Source organism: Sinocyclocheilus anshuiensis, unplaced genomic scaffold, assembly GCF_001515605.1.
Source record: "Sinocyclocheilus anshuiensis isolate Anshui unplaced genomic scaffold, SAMN03320099.WGS_v1.1 scaffold1154, whole genome shotgun sequence".
Classification (NCBI taxonomy): Eukaryota; Metazoa; Chordata; class Actinopteri; order Cypriniformes; family Cyprinidae; genus Sinocyclocheilus; species Sinocyclocheilus anshuiensis.
This window is the reverse complement of record NW_015542345.1, coordinates 3030690-3049774: the sequence shown is the minus strand read 5'-3', so window position 1 is coordinate 3049774 and position 19085 is coordinate 3030690. Positions and strand designations below refer to the sequence as shown.

Sequence of the window (19085 nt, the reverse complement as noted above, 5' to 3'; positions counted from 1 at the left end):
TTTTCCTTTGCTAAAGTAAGGAAACTTTGCTTCCTTTGCTCCTATTAAACAAACTCGCGAGACTAGCATATCTCAGAGGCGCGCGTGCTGCGCATACGTCATACACCGTCCGCCGGAACGGATCCGCGTATGACAGATAACGGAAGTAAGAGAAAAGTGTTTATTATGTTTGAAATATGGATATTTTTTTTACAAAAACTCATGGATTCGCTACAGGGGGCCTTTATTCATCCCCCGGAGTCGTCTGCGGCACGTTTTATTATGAATGTGCGTGCTTTATTTGATGACTTGTCAACTGTTCAACTGCAACACCCGCTGACTGCAATGATAGAGCTTGGAATAGCCAGGACAATTTTTAATATAACTCAGACTGGATTCGTCTGAAAGAAGAAAGTCATATACACCTAGGATGCTTCGAGGGTAAGTAAAACACAAGCTAATTTTCATTTTTGGGTGAACTAACCCTTTAACATAGATGCTAAGTTGATGCTACTGGCCCCAGATTTAAAACAAAACAACAGAAAAACAAAACAAAAAACAAAAACAAAACAAAAGTCACATTATACAAACAAACAAATAAATACTACAATTCATTTTATTAATATTTTATATAACAAGCAATATAATTTCTTTGCCACTACAGCGAATTCTCCTTCTTTCATATTATGTACTGTATTCGATGAAGAACGTCTCGATCATTAATGAAGTATGTTCTGTAGGCATGCAGGTGTGTCTAAATGCATTTCCAGACATACTTCGTTCACATGGTTGACACAGACATTTGACCCTGTGTGTGTTTTTTTTTTACCTGTGATATACTAACAATAACCACACAAATAATTATCTTTAAACCTTGTTGCTGTTATGCCTCTATTTTGTTTTAATACTTGTCTTATTACCAGCTATTCTGAGCAAAATCCCACTCGTGGTTATCTGCTCTTCATATGTGGATCACGGTGAATAAGTGTTGCTGACTTACTGTTGCACCTTCAGACGGCAGCTGGCATGAAGCGGCATCAAGCTCCTGTGCACGTTCCTGAAAAGCAAATGTCTCAAGGCTGACCTTGGCTCACACCACCGAGAGATCCGAACCACAGAGAGCATTCACGGAATCCGTATGAGTGTCAGGATCTCAAGTTTTGTGTACGTGCTAATCTAAGTCCAATACAATCTCTCTTTCACTGTATAGGAAGGATTTAACTTTAATGGGATTGCAAGCTGAATCCGGCAGGTGGTGTCCACAATTAGCTCATGTTCGGCTTTTGCCTTTAAAAATGGCAGAGCGTTGCACAACAAACAGACAGAGACTCAGTCATCTGTGGCGGCACCAACCCCCCCTCATTACCCACTTCACAAATTTTGTGACTTAAGTGGAGTGGCACCTGCCTACCAATGGAGCCAAAACAGTCCTCGGATAGTTGCTTAAAGAATCCTGGTAAAACAATGACTGCTGCAAACTAGTTTAAGTAAGTAATCATTGGTGTGTCTGCTGAAACTGATCTAGGTGGACAGCTGCCAAACTCTGCTGGGGTCTTAGTTTTCAACTCAAACAGCTCACTCTCAGTATATTACAAACCAAATGAGAACATACCCTAGAAAAAAAGTAATATATTTAAAATACATTTATTTCATACCAAGCATAGTTCAAATCTATTAACATATTTACTGACATATCACTCTAGACTTACTGATATAAAAATTATAATTAAACTTTATTTGGAGTACTACTTGTGCACAATGCACATTTCTTAATATTAAGCCTAATTTGTGTTTTAATATCACTATTGATGAGGATTGTATGATCTTTGAATAAAATCGGTCTTTAAATGCAAGATATTTAAAGTAAGCCTTAAAGTATACTTGCAATAGTTCCACTTTAGCACAGTCAAGTATACTTCAGCTAGGGCTGGGTGATTTTTCCGATTTTATCAATCAATTCAAATGTAATGTTTTGCCACGTTTTTATTTTTTAGAAATCGAGGAATAAAAGAAAAAGTTACTTGAGTCATGTTGTAGTTAAATTTTTTAAGTTGACTAGTTAAAAATCTTTTTAAAAAATCGAGAATCAGTCAAACGTTCTAAAAACAAAAAAAATTTGAGATTTTAAGGTCAATTTTTTGCCATATCGCCCAGCCCAGTATATATTTCAGTATATCTTTAGTTGGACTTCAGCACTACTTATGCCCAATTAAAGTGCATTAAGCACAAAATTAGTTGTTCTAATGTAGCAGACATTAAGTATACCAGTTTAGTATACAAAAAGTACAATTGCAGGATATTTTTATTAAGTACATAAATATGTAAATGTATTTGTAGTATACTTAGAATGAAATAAATATATTTCAAATACATTTTAGTATATTTATTTTTCACTAGGTTATGTATATAATATATATGTATTTTTGATCAAATATTTTTTTCAAAAACATTGAGAAAATTGATAGTATTACAAAAAATGATAGAATATATATATATTACATTGGCACTCACCAAATTCAGGTAAAAAAAAAATAAAATCACAAGATTATTTCATTGTATATTGTATTGACTACTATTTTTTATCAAGAGAATAAGAAAAAGCTGCAGTTTTGCGGAAAAAAATTTGTCCGATATGCTGTATTTTCTAGAAAATATTTTAATTTCCTTTTACAATTTTAGCACAATGTTAATACAAAAGCCAATTACTTAATTACAGTAACAATTACTTGATTTTATATCGTCTTTATAATATAACAACTCAATATTTTTCCTCAAACAGTATTTTTATACATGAAAATATTTATATTTTAGGAAGGGTGTCCCTGCAAAGGGATCATCATCAAAAAGTTACCTCTGATCTATGTATCTTCATCAATACTTTGCATTGAACAACCTGCATCAGTCAACCACCTTTCAAATGAATGTCTAAATATAGTCGGTTATGAGAATTTACACTGTCAATCAGCATAATTGACGTTTGGGCCTTTGCCAGAGTAATGGAGAAAAATGTCCTTATGGGGTAAAAGACTCTCCCGGGACAATCATGCACATGCACAAATAAGGAGCAGCTGGAGGGGAGTACAGGAACTCGAAAACACTGGACCCTTCAATCCACAGACTGCTGTGCTCCTCCTATTTCTGTTTTATCTCTCACAGCTGACTACCTGGGACTGCTGTGAGCATCGACTCAAACACCCGCCCAATCACACACACCCATCAGCTAATGAAGCCTGGCCATTAATACGTGAGCTGAGCTATAATGCAGGATGATCTTAATGATAAGAGCAAGACAACCTCAAGAACAGCAGAACTGGATGCTATGAATAACCTTTTTTTTCTTCAATAACTTTCAAATGGTTTAATAAAGGCTTAGACAGAAAGAGAGAACACTAACGAGTGTAAAGAAGCTAGTCATTAATCTGCTGAAAGCTGGACAGATTATGACATCATCACCAATGTCCAATCCATTGCCTGAATCATATTGATTCAAAACACAGTACAAAACACATGCAGTTACACAGCAAAAAGTACAATAATAACACCAAAATCTATTTTTTTTTTACTGAGAAACACCTCTAGACTTTAATGCATCTTATTTGCTGGTTGAGGGACTCCCTCTGGCACAAATAGGTCTTTGCACAGAGCTTGCAGAAATAACACAAATACGCCTAAGGTTTGAGTTTTCTTTGAGCACCAAACTCAAAGAACATTAAACTGTATGCTACTGGCTCCCTCAGTTGAGCTGAACGTTCAGGGAGAATGAAGCACCTTGAGGCAATGCCACAGTTGCTTGCTAAAATACAAGGCTACACATAGACCTTTTGGCTTTTTTAAACATATGGTTCTAAACTAGCTAGCCCTCAACAGAATAAATACATTTTGGCTAAACCTGCAACCTTATTTTATTGTATTTTATTCCAAATCTTGGAAACAGGTTTGTAAAAATGCATATAGGAAATGCTCATACAAAATGAACAGAAAATAAATGGCTCATACAATATTTAATCCAATCCTGCAACCTTTTTATTTTATTTTATTTTGGTAACAGGGATGTAAAAATGCAAAGATATACATAGAAAATGCTCATATAAAATGATGCACAGAAAATAATGGGCTCATATATTTAGTTTGACCTTCTGAGGTTGACAATCAACATTTTTAAAGGTTAAAAAAATCAGTTTTCGCTTTTTTTGCACACAAATGAAAGTTTTCTTAATCAGTATATGCACAATAATTATACATATTATTGAACTTATGTAATTCATGATAATATTATTAATAGAAAAAAACTTTTTCTCTGATGATCATGGATACATGAAACTTGCAAAGAAAAAACAGTAGTAATGCGCCATAACATGTTTCACTGCCTAAAAAAGTACACTCAGTTTGCTTGGAAAGGAAAGATGCTGTGCGAGTGGCTGGAACGGCCTCATCCTGTGTTTTATACCATCAGATGTCATGACCCCAGTGTGAACGATAGGAGGGAAACAGTGTTTATGTTTTGATGAGCAACGCTTAGTTTGTGACCTCACTTCCTCTGAGGTCAGGAGGAGGTGTGTGTGAGCGAGTCACGGATGGCCAAGCAGCCATACATGGAGTGTTTTGGTATTCCTCAGCACCTATTTGGCACCCGACTGCAGACGCAGGCAAGCGAACAGACATAACAATCCATTCTAGCAGTATTGAGCTCACAAAGCTACTCTGGAAATATGCAGTGGAGAGGGAATTGACATCGACTTGTCACATTTTATTACCAGAATGCCACATTCACCTCCATTTCAGACTGTAGGGGGAGCCATCATACAATCTACATGTCTGATGACGACAAGGGGAAAGATACCACATCATTATTCTCTGTCTTTAGCTCTTAGAGAATCAATGGAAAGACAGAAATCATTTCGCTAATGAACATATGCAAATCCACTGGACGCTATAATTTGTAAAATATTAAACGACCGATTTGGGATAAGATGGTCTTGTCACATGAGATTATTCCCTAGGTCTATACAGGAAGATTTTTCAAAAAGAAGCTGTAATGTATATGAATGTCACAGATCTTCTGAGATGAGCTGGCATGTTGCAGTGGCATTACCCCTGCAGCCAATTAACACAAGCAAGGAGAGCCTATACTCGACTGTGATTGGCTGAGGGCACTCAGGGGATCTCATTACAGCATGGTAGTGCAACTCTTCACTGGCACAGCCTCTGACGGCAGTTTGATCACTGGCTCAAAGAGCGCCAGCATGGACAACCACAACTCCAGTATTCTTTTTCAACCAAAGCGTCACAGTTCTTCATATTCTATACTGTTTTATATGCAGAAAGTACTAGTAAGGTAACAGATACAGCTGATGTGATGAGCTAGCCTGATTGCAGTCGGCACTTCAGTGATGAACATACCCCTAACCGTCAGTATTACACTTTAACAGAAAATCCTGCACCGGATATTAAAGAGAACTCAAATCTTGTGGGGTGCTATCGGATTTATGATTTTCGCCTGATGGATGATAAACCGAGACTTACATAGAAACTTGGAGTGATTCTTTATAAAGTCTGCATTTATAATAAAAATAACAATAATAATAATCAGAAAAATCTCTTTTTGCAAACAGAACTACTGTACCTTCAGAAAAAATATGCAGAAAATCAATAAAACAAATAAAAATATTTTTTGATATATCAGGCCTTTATGGTTTTACTGACTATAACTAACATGTATTTCATTGCATTTGTACTCTTTGAAGCATTTCAATCTATTTAGTTTTCTTTTTTGTTCATACAGGAATAATATATTAGATTATTCATATTAATACAACAAATCAAAATTATGATAAGAATAACAAACAGCAATGAAGACTGGGCTACAAATATATATTGATTTTAAGGGATAGTTCACCCAAACATGAAAATTACCCCTTGATCCATTCACTTCAGAAGGCCTTCATTTACCCCCCGGAGCTATGTGGAGCACTTTTTATGATGTATGGATGCAGTTTTTTGGGCTTCAAAATCTTAAACCGCATTCACTGCCATTATAAAGCTTGGAAGAGCTAGGACTTTTTTAATATAACTGTGATTGTATTCATCTGAAAGAAGAAAGTCACATACACCTAGGACAGCTTGAGGGTCATTTTCATTTTTTGAGTGAACTACTGTTTACCTTTAATTTTCTTTTTTGTTTATACAGGAACCTATAATTTATATATGTTATTATTAATATTAATAGATTCATAATATTATACTAATTAATTCATAATAATAAAGAATGTGCTAAAATATAAATCAATTTAATATACATATACAGTACACTCTTAAAAATAAAGGTGCTTCAAAAGGTTCTTCAAGTGATGCCATAGAAGAACCATTTTTGGTTCCACAAAGAACCATTCAGTCAAAGGTTCTTTAAAGAACCATTTATTTCTTACCTTTTTGTAATCTGAAGAACCTTCTTTCGCCACAAAGAACCTTTTGTGAAACAGAAAGGTTCTTCAGATGTTAAAGGTTCTTTATGGAACCATTTAGAAAAAAAAGGTTCTTCTATGGCATCGTGAAGCACCTTTATTTTTAAGAGTGTAAGTACCCATTCTAAATATATCTTGCAATTACATTACATATTTTGCAACTATTTTTTATGCAAGTACTTTCTGACATCAAAGTGAAAAACAAACTTCTGCAAAACATTCTGGAAATGTTATCGTTGCCAGACCTAACACAGAAAGCCTGTGGAGTGATGTCATGGTAATGACATTCCCGTGAGAAAGGCAGGGGTGCAGTTTGAGGGTCCTGGCTGATTTACGTACATGCTTTCTGTGAATGTAGTTGGAAAAAAGAAGCACTGTACACATAAAACACATACTGTATAAACACACTAGACAGACAGATCACGCTCGCAAGCATGAAGAACAATCCTAAAAAAAAAAAAAATTTTTTTTAAATTAAAAAAAAAATCCATCTGAAGGCTGGTCTATTATCACAGAGCTGAATGGATCCGTGACTGTGTGCAGAATGATGAGCTTTATAATCCAGACAGATATATAAAGCTCTATAATACAAACAGAATGAAGCTTGGTTGTTCTACAAAGAACCATCTCTTTCTTACCTTTTTATAATCTGAAAAACCTTCTTTCATCACAAAGAACCTTTTTGTGAAACAGAAACGTTCTTCAGATGTTAAAGGTTCTTTATGGAACCATTTAGAAAAAAAAGGTTCTTCTATGGCATCGTGAAGCACCTTTATTTTTAAGAGTGTAAGTACCCATTCTAAATATATCTTGCAATTACATTACATATTTTGCAACTATTTTTTATGCAAGTACTTTCTGACATCAAAGTGAAAAACAAACTTCTGCAAAACATTCTGGAAATGTTATCGTTGCCAGACCTAACACAGAAAGCCTGTGGAGTGATGTCATGGTAATGACATTCCCGTGAGAAAGGCAGGGGTGCAGTTTGAGGGTCCTGGCTGATTTACGTACATGCTTTCTGTGAATGTAGTTGGAAAAAAGAAGCACTGTACACATAAAACACATACTGTATAAACACACTAGACAGACAGATCACGCTCGCAAGCATGAAGAACAATCCTAAAAAAAAAAAAAATTTTTTTTAAATTAAAAAAAAAATCCATCTGAAGGCTGGTCTATTATCACAGAGCTGAATGGATCCGTGACTGTGTGCAGAATGATGAGCTTTATAATCCAGACAGATATATAAAGCTCTATAATACAAACAGAATGAAGCTTGGTAAACAAAGCCTTTACCTGAGCTTCAGCTACAGGCTGCGGCCTGGAGAAGATCCAATGTCTGCAACTATAGTGTGTGTGTGCGTGTGTTTACACCACGCCATGCAGCGAGAACTGGATTTAATGACTGTTTACAGGCCGCAATGACGTGTGTTCCACACATACACAGCTGTCAGTGCGGTAACTGCCTCTTCACTGTGTGTTCACATGCCACGACTAATTTAAAGGGAAGCCAGGACTTGTGTGCATCCTGCTGGGATGCTTGCCATAGTGGAATGGGGGAAGGGTGACGTCCGTATGTCAGAATACACTCTGATGCTATATGAGGACAATGCCCAAGGACCGAGTGCGTTTTTATTCAACAAAAGCCTTTGTGCACATTTAAAGGGATAGTTGTTCATCCAAAGATGAACATTCTGCTGTCAAAGTTATTTTTAACTAAGGTTTATCACGTTCAAGGGCTGTGAAGCTCCAAAAAGGACCATAAATATTACAAAAGAACCATAAAAATAGTCTTCTGTGCTATATCCTGAGACTAAAAATGTATTTACTGAATATTGACTTAAATTTTGGTGTGCTTTCAAACAGATCTATCTACAGGTAGGGCTTCAAAAGACTATAATGAATGAGTGATATGAACTAGCTTTATGTTACTGTCGTGGTGCTATTTTTGGAGCTTGACAGCTTCACAAAAAACTTTGTGAACTCCCCCTTTATCTACCAGCCTTATGTTCTGGAGTTTTCCCGTGTTTAACTGCTCACGACGTATCAGACATTTCCAGGTTTGCTCATCTGCAGCGCTCCTGGCTTCAGAGAGCTTTGCAATGACAGCAGAATTAAAAAGCCTCTTCAAATAAAGCACATGCTTACTTTCATATTCTTCTTGTATTCTCAACGCACAATTTTGTCTGTTTCAGTACTTATCTAAGTTTAACAAAGATTTGTGATGGATGGTGTCTGGGAGCAAAGTATTTGGCAAAAAACACCTCTGGGACGCTTACACCCTCTGATATCTCTCTACGCCTGCCTTATCCATTACCAACCATTATCACTCCACATGAATGAATAATCTGCAATGAATTTCTAATGTCCCGTTTCTCTGTGACGCCATCATACCATTTATCATTCACAGTGTCTAGTGAAGCTGGACTACTAGGTGATAGCGCTACATGGAAATGGACTGAGTTAAATGGACAAGCAGAGGACGGATGGGTCAGTAAACAATGCATGAGCACACACCCACCTGGAGCCTGACTCCCCCCTCTTTCCTCTGTCGGCCCATTAAAAACAGCTCAGATGCACAAACCTGCTTTGCATTATGGACAAAAGGATGACAGATTGACAGAGGACCACTTATTGGGAAAAGAGCTGCCATCAGAATCATCAGAATCAGCAGAAGACCACCACCTGCCCACCTTCAGCAAAATATATATATTTAGTGCATGTACAATTATGTAAAAAAAAATCCTATAAATATATTCTGGCTGATGGTGATTTGCTGAATGGATCCGTGACTGTGTGCAGAATGATGAGCTTTATAATCCAGACAGATATATAAAGCTCTATAATACAAACAGAATGAAGCTTGGTAAACAAAGCCTTTACCTGAGCTTCAGCTACAGGCTGCGGCCTGGAGAAGATCCAATGTCTGCAACTATAGTGTGTGTGTGCGTGTGTTTACACCACGCCATGCAGCGAGAACTGGATTTAATGACTGTTTACAGGCCGCAATGACGTGTGTTCCACACATACACAGCTGTCAGTGCGGTAACTGCCTCTTCACTGTGTGTTCACATGCCACGACTAATTTAAAGGGAAGCCAGGACTTGTGTGCATCCTGCTGGGATGCTTGCCATAGTGGAATGGGGGAAGGGTGACGTCCGTATGTCAGAATACACTCTGATGCTATATGAGGACAATGCCCAAGGACCGAGTGCGTTTTTATTCAACAAAAGCCTTTGTGCACATTTAAAGGGATAGTTGTTCATCCAAAGATGAACATTCTGCTGTCAAAGTTATTTTTAACTAAGGTTTATCACGTTCAAGGGCTGTGAAGCTCCAAAAAGGACCATAAATATTACAAAAGAACCATAAAAATAGTCTTCTGTGCTATATCCTGAGACTAAAAATGTATTTACTGAATATTGACTTAAATTTTGGTGTGCTTTCAAACAGATCTATCTACAGGTAGGGCTTCAAAAGACTATAATGAATGAGTGATATGAACTAGCTTTATGTTACTGTCGTGGTGCTATTTTTGGAGCTTGACAGCTTCACAAAAAACTTTGTGAACTCCCCCTTTATCTACCAGCCTTATGTTCTGGAGTTTTCCCGTGTTTAACTGCTCACGACGTATCAGACATTTCCAGGTTTGCTCATCTGCAGCGCTCCTGGCTTCAGAGAGCTTTGCAATGACAGCAGAATTAAAAAGCCTCTTCAAATAAAGCACATGCTTACTTTCTTGTATTCTCTGTATTCTCAACGCACAATTTTGTCTGTTTCAGTACTTATCTAAGTTTAACAAAGATTTGGTGTCTGGGATGTCTGGGAGCAAAGTATTTGGCAAAAAACACCTCTGGGACGCTTACACCCTCTGATATCTCTCTACGCCTGCCTTATCCATTACCAACCATTATCACTCCACATGAATGAATAATCTGCAATGAATTTCTAATGTCCCGTTTCTCTGTGACGCCATCATACCATTTATCATTCACAGTGTCTAGTGAAGCTGGACTACTAGGTGATAGCGCTACATGGAAATGGACTGAGTTAAATGGACAAGCAGAGGACGGATGGGTCAGTAAACAATGCATGAGCACACACCCACCTGGAGCCTGACTCCCCCCTCTTTCCTCTGTCGGCCCATTAAAAACAGCTCAGATGCACAAACCTGCTTTGCATTATGGACAAAAGGATGACAGATTGACAGAGGACCACTTATTGGGAAAAGACCTGCCATCAGAATCATCAGAATCAGCAGAAGACCACCACCTGCCCACCTTCAGCAAAATATATATATTTAGTGCATGTACAATTATGTAAAAAAAAATCCTATAAATATATTCTGGCTGATGGTGATTTTTTTTTTTTTGTTTGTTTTTGTTACGGCTGAAAACGATAAACAAAACATTATAATTCTATAATACTTTAAATAAATTCGAAATAAATGATAACAAAAATATATTTAATTATTTTTTAATTATAGTAGAATAAAAATAAAATAAAATTTTGAGATTTGCTAAAGTTACAGGCATTTTAAAAATTACCTTTAAATGAGCATTAGATAATCTAAAGGCAAAAATAAGCATCACAACTACATTTCCGACATCGGCTGATACAGATAAATTAAACAATCTCTAATATATCAGCAGAAAACAGATACGGTACTGATTTACTGCACACCCCTTATCTGTTCTGATCTTTTCAAAATGACCAAATATCTATCCAGACTTCACTGCAAAACTCTGAACAAGCAATATCAAAACCCAGACCTCCACAAAAATGTCAAAAAGAGCTCAATTATTCCCCAGCACCTCCGGCGAGATCTTTATATAGACCTTCTCGGTCTACAGAGTGAAGCAGCCTGGATTACAAAGACAGAGCGGCTGGAAGCAGAAGGGTAATGAGTGACAAGCATGCATCAGCAAAAAGACAGAGCTGCCTAATTACGGCTTATACCTCCAGCTCTGGCTCTGCTTAAACACAGGAGCGGATGGAAGCAGGCATTGAAAGAATGTGAGGTACGCTCCACTTCATGTTCCCTGAATATTACTTTATCTCAGATGTTTTGAGTGGCAGTTGAAAAGCATTTCCCGAAATGAATAATTTTGATTCAACCCCAAAAAAGCAAAGATTGTACACTTTGTTCCAGAGTCTTTCAACATCATTTTTTCATTCGTTACATCTGAAGAGGGCGAGAGAAAAACGAACAGGCCGTCTCGGCTGAGGCAAAGCGTCATTTTAGTTTCCACTGAAGGGATTTCCTTTTTTCTCTCTCTGTCTCTTTCTTTCCAGTAGATTAAAATCCTTTCCTTCCAGTCTCTCATGCATAATTATGTTCATCACAAAGGATAAGCCTTTTAAACGGGCAGGAATTGCAGATGAGGCTGGATTGATTGGTTGCCTGCATGAGGTAATTGATCTGGAGTTTCTCTCATATTAGTCCTGCATCGTTTGCTAGATTCCACTCCTGAATAGGACAATACAATAAATTTTTAATAATAATTTTTCTCTGAGCTCTATTTGCATTGGATCTTATATGAGATAATGAAAATAATGATAATTATTACTCAGAATAATGACAGTTATTAACCTATTTTCTTGTTATCACTGAAAAGCAATATTTGAGCCCTGAAAGTTAATGTTTTCATAGTATAATTAATTGTTTCATCTTAAAAGAGTCCTCGCTATTAACTTAAAAATACACAATAAATCAGGCCAGTCTGAAAATGGCAAAATGAAACCGAATAACAGCAAGTCTCAAAAATTTGAACTCGCTTGAGATGAATGCTTTAGAGCAGAAAATCAATATAATTCTCAAAAGCAGCATAAAATAGGACCTTTCCACAAACTACAGTTTGTTTGAGGTGAGACGATATAATTGTCAAATATGTTTGGTCTCAACACATCTATCTTTGAAGAGGAAGAATAGCCAAAGCATGTCTCCCTGGTTCTCTAATATCATTCAAACAGTCCACCCCACTATAAAAGTGCCCTAAATTTGTCCGGCATCAAGAGAGGCTTTCAAAAGAGCCTTGCACAAGAGTAAAAGAGCTTCAGAAAAGCTCCCACCGACTTCAATCAATACTTCAGAGGAGAAGAACCACAGAGAAAGTTAAGAGTGATAAACAAATTGACTTTACTCTGTGTGTAAAATGACAGTGAACATGACCTCCAGACAACCTTTTTCAGATCTAATAACAGTTTTACCACATAAATCGAAGTCCCAAATGTTATGAACATCAAAACGATGAATAATTGCCTGAGGGTGTGTAAATAATGATAGGACATTCGTTTTTGGGCGTACATTCCCTTTAATTCTGTGCTTTTAGAGTATTTGGCTATTCCAAGTCTTTCCACCCTGCTATTTGCACTCTTTATTATTATTCTCACGAACAGAAGTTGTGGTACATCTGTGGACAAAAAGACTGTGGAAACAGATTCATGTTTGGGTTGAGAGTAAAATAGCTAAATATTTCCGACCATGTCACTCAGTCTGACATTTTCTTCCACTTTAAAATGGGAAAAAGTCAGTCTCATCTTTCCTCTCTAAAAGCTTCCTCTTTAGCGGCTATTGTGCCACTCCTAGCTGTTTTACAAGGGTAATGATGTTTATATGAGTTACATAAAGACATGCTGGCGTGCACAGCTCTGTCAATGGAACTGAAATCCACCAATTCGTTCGCTGTCTCCTATGAAAAAATTTACTTTTGAAGAGTCCTTCATATTGAACTTTTTTTGAAATGTTATAAACAAAAATAGAAAAAAGGCAGAAAACTCCTATTGAAATGTCATTTAGAGTTTCCCGTGGTGAAAATAACAATCTTTCCAATAACACACAGGGGACACAGTGGTCCTTGAAAATGATATAGTGAGATACAAAAGTGGTCAGAAAGGGAAGAACGGAGTACAGATCTTTGATGTTTGCAGCTCTGCATCATTAACTGTACAATTCAATATCTACAATTTGCTCTGGAGCAAAAATTCTTAAAGAGAGGAGCATGCGATAAACTAGATGACCAATTTCAGATCTAAAATAGTGGCCAGAGGGACGTTTGTGTGCATAAGGTTTAAAGGGTCAGGCAACATTAAACAGGAGATGGACTGACCTATTCGCAACGAGGTCACGACCGCCATCAATTTTAGATGTGCAGCAGAGAGAGACAGCGCTGGGCAATGTGCTGTGAGATGCATAAAATATGGAGCCCCAGGTGGAGGGGACAGGCCAATATCCAGCCATTACTCTGGCCTTGAGCTGACAGACCACTGGCTAAAGGTTATATCATGAAAAGGCATTCAAGAGCTAAAGTCTCAGTAAAATGTACACAAGATTGCGAGGCTTTAAAGGGGTCATATGATGTTGCTAAAAAGAACATTATTTTGTGTATTTGGTGTAATGAAATGTGTTTATGCAGTTTAAAGTTAAAAAAACACATTATTTTCCACATACTGGACATTATTGTTTCTCCTCTATGCCCCGCCTTTCTGAAACGCGTTGATTTTTACAAAGCTCATCGGTGTGAAAAGCGAGGTGTGCTCTGACTGGCCAGCTATCCAGTGCGTTGTGATTGGCCGAATACCTCAAGCGTGTGACGGAAATGTTACGGCCCTTACCATACTGTGATGCCCTGTTCGTCCGGAGCGACGATTCAAAAACATGAAAACCCATTACAAACGAGGCATTTGTTGCATCCAGTGGGGACATAATTACGGATTATAATGACTTATACTGTCTTTTTACGCATTGCGTTGCATCGCGCCGCGTAAACATAAAACCATGTCTGCATTTGTGATCTGAGAAATGACAAACAACAAGCGCTACTCTACACTGCTTAAAACTCACGTTTGAATCGTCAGTGGCAAATCCTTTAAATGAAAACATACGGATTCGACGAAGGAGCGGCCGGTGGGCTTGCGGCAACCACATGCGACAACCCCGGGCTGGACTCCGCTTCGTATACGGTGAAAGCCGATCCAGCGATCCACAGCGCGAAGTTGATGTATTTCCTCAGCGACCAGCACGGATCAGCTCCAGGCATGACGAAGCAGATATCGGCCTCTTTTGGAAGGCCAAACAAAGTAGTTTCACTTTCACAACGAAACACGACATGGCGGCAGCAACAATACTACAGCGAGAATAGAAGTTACGCCTTCTTTCTTTGCATGAACATTTGGGCGGCGTTATGCAAATTTCCCCACATCGTGACGTAGACATGTGGGGGCGTGTTAGAACGAGCCATTTTAGGTAGGCATGGTTGACTCTTAACTTTTATAAAGAATATCTCTTTGGATTTGAGACTTTAGTCTTTGCAACTTTACAGATCTTCTTTACGCACCAAGAGCTTGTAACACTTCAAAGAGAAAGGAAAAAATGAAATCGCATCATATGACCCCTTTAACAGAACATAAAAATGTGCCATTTTCTTAACACCATCAAATCCATTAAAACTGTCTATTGTCGGTGCCAATGGCCTCGTGGGCAGCGCGCCGACATGTAGTGCCTTTGCGCTTCGGGCATCCCGAGTTCGAGTCCCAGCTCGTGGACCTTTCCCGATCCCAACCCCCTCTCTCTCTCACCCACTTCGCTTCCTGTCGACCTACTGTCCTATCTAAATAAAAGGCATAAAATGCCAAAAATAAATCTTAAAAAAAAAACAAAACTGTCTATTAAGTGACAGTCATTTTACAACAAGAGATATAACACATGTTAAAAGATTCAGCACCCACAGAAAGGACTTTATGAGCTGAAAGGTAAGCTTTGGTACGATAAGACGGGATGGATTGGATTTCAAATGCATTTGAAAGGTAGGGCGATTCACTTTGTATTGTTTAGGCAGAGCTGATATAAATTTAATGAGTACTCCAGAGCTCATTCAGATCGAATAACTAGGAGAGCAAGAAGTATGAATCCTTTCATAAACGGGCTGATAGGAAAACCATTCATTCAGTTTAAAAATAAACCATGTTAGAGATTCACAGAAATCATGAAGTGACTGTTCAACTGCACCACAAAATAAACAACGACTCATCAAACCAAAGAATGTGTCATGTGATTATACTGCTGAATGTAACCTAATTACTCAGTGTAAACCGCAACCCTTGCTCTGAAATATTAATAGATGCTAATAAGTATGTTGGCACTCTGTCAGAGGAAAACGGGAACAGTGCCTTCACTCGTGATGACATGTTTGTCAATGAGGAAAAATTACTAAATAATGATTTTTTCCAAATTGGAATATGAAATTTCAACAATACACACCACTTGCCATGGAAAGCAATGTTCCCTTTAAAAAAGAAAAATACATAATAAGTTTGATCATAGATAGATAGATAGATAGATAGATAGATTTCCCAGAGATCAAAACAAACAAGCATTCATGTGTCTCATATAGGCAAATGACTGAACTAGTACAAAAATATCTGCAGGCTTCTCTTGTAATCTCTCCCCACATTGCGGTGCAGTTTCCCATCCAGCCGAGAGGTCGTGAATCAGACAGCATTGCTTACTCACCCACAGACAGTTCAGTGATCTGTCTAGAGACGTGCTGCTTTCTTTCTGCCACCGTTTGCCCACTTGATCAGTCAAACGATTCTGAAAAATTCCAGTGTCTCCTCTGAATATAGAACTCAAATCTCTCACGTTGATGTTGAATTGATGCAGGTTTCTTCTTCTTGCTGTAAGGAAAGTCTAAAAAACGGTGACATCCAATCCATGAGCAACTTTTTGAAGTCTGGTTATAAGTCTAAAAAAGCCTGACTGCAGGCAAAGAGAGCAAAAAAAGCCTGGAGATTCCTTTACAAAACACAGGCTCCAGCAAACAGGTCGGCCCCGAGAGCCTGGTGACGCACTGGAGGAAAACTCACGGATGCAGACAGCCAGTCAGACAACCCATAGGAAACACGGCATAACTGAGAGATTCATAAAGTTCTCCAATGAGTACGACACAAAAAAAGAACAACTACCTCTCCATTTCTACACGGTGTTTGAGAAGGAAAGACTGGACAAGGCAGGCACCTTCAGACGCAAATGCAAGCTGCACAGAGTAAATTAATAACAGCCTGTGCTTCCACGGTGTGCTAGTTTAAACCACTGGATCAGGTTGCCTGACATCTACAGTTTCACAAGACCTTTATTTTAAAACAGCCTAAAATCTTCCAAAAAGCAATTTCCTTTAGCCTTGATAAAACATCACAGGGGGTTCCTTTTGAATCCAAAATCATTACAGATAGTATAAAAAATAAGACATTGCATTCCTGGAAGAAGGCCCTTGTCCTGGGTTTGTGCCCTGAAGGCCGACGAGGAGACAATTTTTCCTTGTGAAATGAGATCTAGAGAGTGAACTCATACTAAAGATGACAGCAGAAAGGCAGCTATGAACAAGCCGGAAATGAAACGGAGAAGAACCTGAGAACTCTGCCATGAGACACCAAACAATGAGAGTTCGAAAGTGGAGATCATGGAGCTCTGGCTTACAGGAACACTATAATCAAATTCCCCCCAAAACCCTGGCTTGCTGTGTCTTCATTAATTTCTCTGCTAAAGACTCTTTTCTAGCTACAGTGTCCTCCTTTGGGACAAAGTGTAATGATGGTGTTGGGTAATACAAAAGCATGTCATTTAAAGCAATACTTGATTAAAAAATAAAAATTCTGTCATAATTTAGTCATTATTCAGTGAAAATATCAATCTCTGTCATCAGCTTTTTAATCTCAATACATTAAATTCAATACAGAGTTTGTGAAATGAATGTCTCTTATGAGCCTTTCTTTTAATTAACAGTTACAATTTTTTTTATTGGTTTGAATCTGTCTGAAACACCACTCTGGACAATTTAAAGCATTTACAGAGAGAGAATTTCAAAATAAATCAGACTCAAATCAAACAGAATCGAAAGAATCAAATAAACATGAATAAGAACTGGTATTCACAATGAGCCAAGTCTGAATATGAACAAGTCTAATGTTTCAGACTGATTCAAGTCAAACGAGAGTCAATTTTGATTACATACAGTATGGACTTTGCGGCAAATTCTACAACCAAAAGCCTTAACTTTTAAAATGTACCACATTTAACGCTACAGGAAAATGGAGCTTTAGTCAAAAACTATTGAAAAGAAACGGCTCATTAGAGACATTTGCTTCAGGAATCTGGCTATACTGGTAGTGCTCTATGTTTTTGATTCACTAAACCGAACTGGTTCATAAGAATTATTTATTTGTGAGCTAAGCCATAGAGGGAGATTCTGACAAAACAGTGACTTAAATTTCAGTCTGGTTGGGAACTACATCACATGAACACAGGAGTTTCATCTTCATGCAAGCTATTCCCTGAAATATACAGTATGTATGCCCCAGGTAGAACCACAGGAGACGATGTCGGGAAGAACCACAAGAAGACAACTATGAGAGAGTGCTATATGTCTGTGGATATAGAGGAAATGGACAATGTCTGAAACAGAAGATCTAAATATGTGTGTCTATGGAGGAGGGGACAAAAACGCCTTTACACTTCCACTACAAAACAACTGTAAAGCAAAGAATGATTCAGAAGATTCAGTTGAGTCTGTGGCTCACCAAATGCTAGGGAGCAAATTACAGAGCCCTGGAAAACTGGTTGGCTGCTGTGGTGAATGAAGTGGCCTTTAGTCACTAATTTTAGCCAAGCTGGGTGGAAGCACACAGTCTAGTTGAGCTATTAATGAAATGACTGTACTAATCTAAACAAAATAATAGAACAAAATTGCATGCAATTTTAATGATAAAGAACGAATTAAGCCATGTTCTGTATGTGCTTTAGGGCCTTATTTCAGTGACTTTTAGTTTTTCACTAACCACGCATAAATGTTGTTTTCTCAAAAACACAAACATGTACATTCATGCTGCTCACATATTATTGTAGCCCAGTTTGTGCTAATTAAAGTGTAATCAGACTTTAGCCATTAATATGTTTTTAAGATACTGAAAAAAAACACAGGGCATGTCAAAACTTCTCAAGTGCCCCCAAACCCCCTCAGACCCCAGAGGGTTAAAGTCCAAAAGCTGTACTTAATAAAATGATTCTTCATGAGATGTTTATTTTTCAAGCTAATACGGATTAGCTACGCATTACTCTTGGTGAGTACTTTCGTTACATAGAAGAAAACACTATAACAGTTTACTGTAATGACAAAAACATGGAAATATTAACTTGGGTATTTCACATAAAAGACCATGAGTATCTATAAAATAATGTTACCACATCTCACCCTAACCTGATTTTTCCTGCCCTAAACTGTCTAACACTGACAAACCATCATGTGTGAATGGACAGAACAGGTGTTTCGCTAGAGAACGTCAAAAACTTATTTTTGCCTGATTTATAGATCTCCTACCTTATCGTCCGCACTGAAATGCAGTATTTCCACATCAGATTCAACATGAGGGCATTTCCTGCCTGGCTGCTCGATGAGGGTCTTCGAAACAAGGTGGTGTAGATCCAAAGAGGAGGAGAAGAAAATACAGTGGAGCTCAGCATGTGCTGCTTGACTCAACTCAACTCCAATCACCCAGACTAGCCGCTCCTTCCTCTTTCTTTCCCTTCTCTCAACCACAAACGGAGTGCTACGCTTGAAGTGCTCACAAGTGGGGGAAAAAAAAAAAATC

At 37.9% G+C, this 19085-nt stretch overlaps 1 protein-coding gene across 7 annotated transcripts in view; it reads right to left on the bottom strand.

Annotated features, from left to right (window-relative positions):
• Positions 1 to 19085, bottom strand: part of LOC107691341 (IQ motif and SEC7 domain-containing protein 1-like) — a 214224-nt gene that overhangs the window by 51196 nt on the left and 143943 nt on the right. The window contains exon 1 of one of the 7 annotated variants that reach the window (XM_016489900.1): positions 18815 to 18906. The exons of 5 other annotated variants lie outside the window; for them this stretch is intronic. In XM_016489900.1, the coding sequence (XP_016345386.1) occupies positions 18815 to 18861 (47 nt within the window). In that variant the 5' untranslated portion in view covers positions 18862 to 18906. Of the gene's footprint in view, positions 1 to 979; positions 1165 to 18814; positions 18907 to 19085 lie in introns of those variants that run through there. One more of the 7 variants, XM_016489897.1, reaches the window with a different exon arrangement.